This window comes from Sphaeroforma arctica (assembly GCF_001186125.1).
Source record: "Sphaeroforma arctica JP610 unplaced genomic scaffold supercont1.1622, whole genome shotgun sequence".
NCBI classification, from domain to species: domain Eukaryota; class Ichthyosporea; order Ichthyophonida; genus Sphaeroforma; species Sphaeroforma arctica.
The window spans coordinates 4,057-8,907 of record NW_014038936.1 but is presented as its reverse complement, the minus strand read 5'-3'; the positions used below and the strand labels follow the sequence as shown (position 1 = coordinate 8,907).

At 44.9% G+C, this 4,851-nt stretch overlaps 1 protein-coding gene across 1 annotated transcript; it reads left to right on the top strand.

Moving 5' to 3' along the window:
* Window positions 1–772: 772 nt before the first annotated feature.
* On the top strand, window positions 773–3,443 carry SARC_11311 (hypothetical protein; the record flags this gene model as incomplete). The annotated part of the gene is made up of 3 exons (XM_014294604.1): window positions 773–1,530; window positions 1,904–2,037; window positions 2,720–3,443. The coding sequence occupies 3 exons, from the start codon at window positions 773–775 to the stop codon at window positions 3,298–3,300; spliced, it is 1,473 nt and encodes a 490-aa protein (XP_014150079.1). The 3' UTR covers window positions 3,301–3,443.
* Window positions 3,444–4,851: the final 1,408 nt, after the last annotated feature.

Here is a 4,851-nt window from a genome sequence, read left to right as displayed (position 1 = left end):
TATATATATATATATATATATATATATATATATATATATATATATGTGTGTGTGTGTGTGTGAGTAAGATTGATTTCAGGACGTTCTCACGCAGAATTGGAGTTAAATACGAACCGGGAGTAGTCCAGTGTTTTAGGGTCTATAGATATGACGGTGTTTTAGTATACTCGATGTGCGAGTCAATTGGACACTTCTTGGGTTACTCTAACACTGACATCGAACTACAGGTGCTTCACCTCTGGCGTTACGCTTAATAACATCGAACTACAAGTAATATAAGATTAAAAGGTTATATCAATACATGAAGATTTTTGTGATAATATTCGTACATTGCATGCCAATTATAGTATATAATGTATGATACAATACAACCCAATCACATATACATGATGACATGTGTTGGATGCTAATCATAGTAATGTATGATGCAACACAACGCAATTACGTATATATGACGACATATGTGATAATATTCGTACGTTGGATTATAAATTAGACTATTTATTGCATGATGACATACGGTGATAAATATATGTCATATAGAAATTAATGTCTGATGTCATTTGCACTTATCAATGTATGATGTCATATGCACTTATCAAATGTATGATGTTATATAGAATTGAATGTATGATGTCATATGCACTTGTCACAGGGCCCCGTTGTCCGGCCCAGGTCCGTTGTGCTGAGTGCCATAGCGCACTTTCTCTTAGTGGAGGGCAAGACCAATACGACTGCGACATACACTGAAGCGATACCGTACGGCACTGACATGACACCCCCACGTGTGCTATTAATAGATTCTCTGAGCAGTGAACACGCCATGCTGCGGCGCGTGGCGCTGAATCTGCTGCACACACTGCTGCGGGCGGTGGGTGCGCACGTGCTGGTCTGTCTAGTGCTCCCGTTTATAGTCCCCAGCCAAGACGACGACAGAGCGCAAGAGAGTACCAGAGACGGGTACCATAGACCGCTGCACCAATCAGATGACAGCAATGAAGTTCGTCGCGGCGGCGACACCCAATCGGAATTGAGCTACGGAATCGAGGACGCCTTTCCCGCGCATTTCATTGACCTTCTCACCACTGCGCATGTGCACTCGCCGGATGACGGGTCCTTTGTAGAGTATCTGGACGGAGCAGCCGCCGCCATCCATCGGGCGGAGACCAGTCCGTGGTACCGAACTTCACCAGACCACACACCAACCCACTCTCACACACAGCAGCCCCACACACACACACCGGCCCATCAGCGTAATACGCCACACACGGCCGGTGCCGCTCCACCCAGGGATATCACAACCCGGCCAAGCGACGACGAGGACAGCGTCATGGGGGGTACAGACACCCCACACGCACAGTTGCATGCTGGGAAACATAAGCGGTTGTGGGCAGACAGAGTCAATCTGCTGCGCGCGCTGTTGAGCCGTTTCACACACTTCTACACGCTGCCCGTGGCGGAGACTGTGCTGCTCACCACTCTTATGACCGCCATGTCGGCCTTTGGCGGGCGATTCGAGGAGCTGCGAAGGTGTGTGCACACGCGCGTATGCAATAGAGAGAGTGTGAATCTCTATTTGTTGGTGGTTTCTATAGAGTGTGTATATATATTTGTGGGTGGGTTCTATAGAGTGTGTGCATGTATTTGTGGGTGGGTTCTATAGAGTGTGTGCATGTATTTGTGAGTGTGTTCTATAGAGTGTGTCCATGTATTTGTGAGTGGGTTCTATAGAGTTTGTGCCTGTATTTATGGGTGAGTTCTATAGGATGGGTGCATGTATCTGTGGGTGGGTTCTATAGAGTGTGTGCATGTATTTGTGGGTGGGTTCTTCCTACCCCCTCCAGACTTTTGCCACATATCTTACACACACCCAATATACCTCTGTTTTTTCAATCTGATGTAGGTACCTGCTTGACCCAAGTGCCAACAGTGTCACGGCTTTTGGACTCATCGAGGGTGAAGAGGACAATCCTTTCAACACAGAGTTAGACTCGGGCAGCACATGTCTGTACGATACTCTGCGCTCTGTTGCTTTAGGTATGAGCTTTAGAACTGGCATATGAACTTAACGCCGCTATACACTTCACATATCGCTTCTTATATAGTATAGAGACTATACTGAGAACATTTGGTGGGCTGTCTTGAAGTTTCAGTTTTCCTCCTAAATTGTGAAGTAGGCTTAACCAGGCTGAATATATCGCACTATGCGAAAGGAATTAACGCCACGCAGGCATGTCACTCACACAACATACATAATACATACACGGTAGTTCATCTCACTCACACAACATACATGCACGGTAGTTTATCTCACGGTGTTTGTGTCAGGAAAGTCGTCGGTATTAACACGCGCTCATAGTTGTCTCTGCGGCATCGCTGCCTACTGGAATCACCTATTGGTGCCTGCGCCAATGATCGCTGTGATGCGTGTTAGATTTTATCGTGAGTTCCGGCATGCAGATGGCTTTGTATCGTTGTTAGGCATCTTTTGTATATCGTCACTGTACCTGAGCAGTACATGAGTAGCTGATATCGACTATCGACAACTTGCTGCACGGGACATTCGACCGATTCGTTTGCTAAGTTGCATTTAGTGTGGCGTTTAAGACAAAGGTTGGAGTTGATAAGTTATTTGGTATCCAAGTGGTGCTGTCGGCGTCGAATTCACCTATATCTCACAGCCCATTATTTTTACTGTTTCGATTAAACATCCCGTCAGAGGGGAAAACGTTTATAGAAGCAGGAATAGATGATTACGAACACTCCGCGGAAGTGCTGAGGAGTGCCATGGGACGTAGAGCAAACGCTGGCGTTAGACGCACTGCCAGTACAAACATGCTCAGAGGAACCAGCGGTGCAAGTGCCAACAAACCTGCCCGGTCCAGTACCAAAAACAAGACAGATGATTATGGGCCGAGTGCGGGATGCGACACGGGCGGCACTGATAGGAATATCCCCTCTGGTACCGGTATGCCGAGGAGTAGGGGGGGGTTGAGCGGAGCTCTGAAACGCATGGTGAGTACAGGAGTGGGTAGAAGGAATACAGGTAGTGTGGCATACACAGAAGAGGAACATGAGGAAGTGGGTACGGACACACACGTGCATACGGGGTGGGGAACACAAATGAGTGCAGGAAATGAAGGCGTGGAGATGCCACCCGGGTTGGTGCGTCGACAAGAGTCGGCTAATCACCTACAGCTGTCGAGTCAGGAGAAGATTGCGATACAAAATATGACTATACTCGAGGAGTTTCTGAAGGGGCTCACGGCGTATAGTATTGAGCAGTACGCTCTGAGATAATAGAGGTAGTAGTAGTAAATGAGCTGAAATATATGGCATCCGCTATCATGCACGGAAAACCCCTATTCTCACAAAATTTTGCATCGTAAGCATGAAATTTCGCACCTGTCAGTGGACACAACGAGCCACATGAGGATGTGAATGGGGTGAAATACCTCAACGACATATTTTCGAGAGGAGCCCACCACACTTTTGGGCTGACTGTGGGAGCACAGACCATTGCACCTGGTATAGAAGACCATTCATCTAGGACGGTTAATATACTTGGTAGGTAGAATACAATCTAGAAACCTTTGAACCCTAAAGTTTGTTTACCATCTATTAGCACCACTAGAATTTATACTTCCTCGTACAACCTCGAAGGCTTGATACTTCAGTCTTTTCAAAACTGCAACAAAAAAAAGTACTCCACATCGCCGTGTTTTTGTTCTTCACAAACGTACCTTGTTTCATCCACTAGAACGCTTGTCTATACGCGTGTACAATATCCCCCTAGTGGGTTCGGGAGAAGCCTAAACTTCACCCCCGTAAGTGCGCGGATGTGCATAACAGTCAAAGTCAGCACTGACGGGAAGACATTGTTTTCATTCGGCTTCTCACATCATTAAATTAGGAGCTCACGACTCAGATGTCAAGGATGTATTTGACTCCACCGCCGGCTCTATTCCACTGTTCATGATAGTAGAAATCTGTGAATAAATAGTCCGCCAGCAGAAGTTATTGTGTATCTATGTGATCTGGAACACAATCGAACCCCTGCGCCACGGCATAAGATCATCATGTATAAGGCTCATCGTGAATAATCGTGGTCGAAAACAACCGCAACCGCCGTCTGGGACTGATAATCAAAGACGGCGAGGGTGTGTGAATCGTACAAATCATAAAAACTAATTGCGTAGCCTGATTTGTCCATATTTCTAATTCCGAGATGTGAGGTTGCCATGCTTAACAGAAATTATCCCGGTCATGATATGATAAGAATGTACTATGGCTAGACCAGATTCACTGGAGGGAAAAAAATCTGGTAATAGCATTTAGCTTACAGCGAGCTGTTTTACCAGATTTCGCCGAGATATTTATACTGGATTTTTTTTGCCCAGTAAATTTAAGAAATTTTTACCTCTGAAATGAGTTTTTATTTGTTATTTTTGAAAGGCTTTGTCTGAAATCTACATTTCAACAACTCAAGAGGAATACTTGCAAGGGAGAAAATAGTGGATGATAGATCATACAAGCCTTTGCATTTTTTTATTCTGGTGTAAACATGAAAGAAGCTGTCAAGATAGAGGGAGAAAATAATATGATTGCTTGTGCAAGACTCAGTCTTTTGCATGTATATAAGTATCGGCAATAGTTGATGCAAGATCATTAGTGAATTTGAACAGGGTTACAAAATCTTGGCTATACAACGCCGGCCTGCCGCGAATTGAAAATATTCATTCTCAATAAAACACTGTTAATTTTGTAGCGGCCAATTAAAAACGACGGACTTTAGTTCGTTCACGTATTTTTATTTATTTATTTATTTTTGCATTTTTTGCTCTAGAGGGC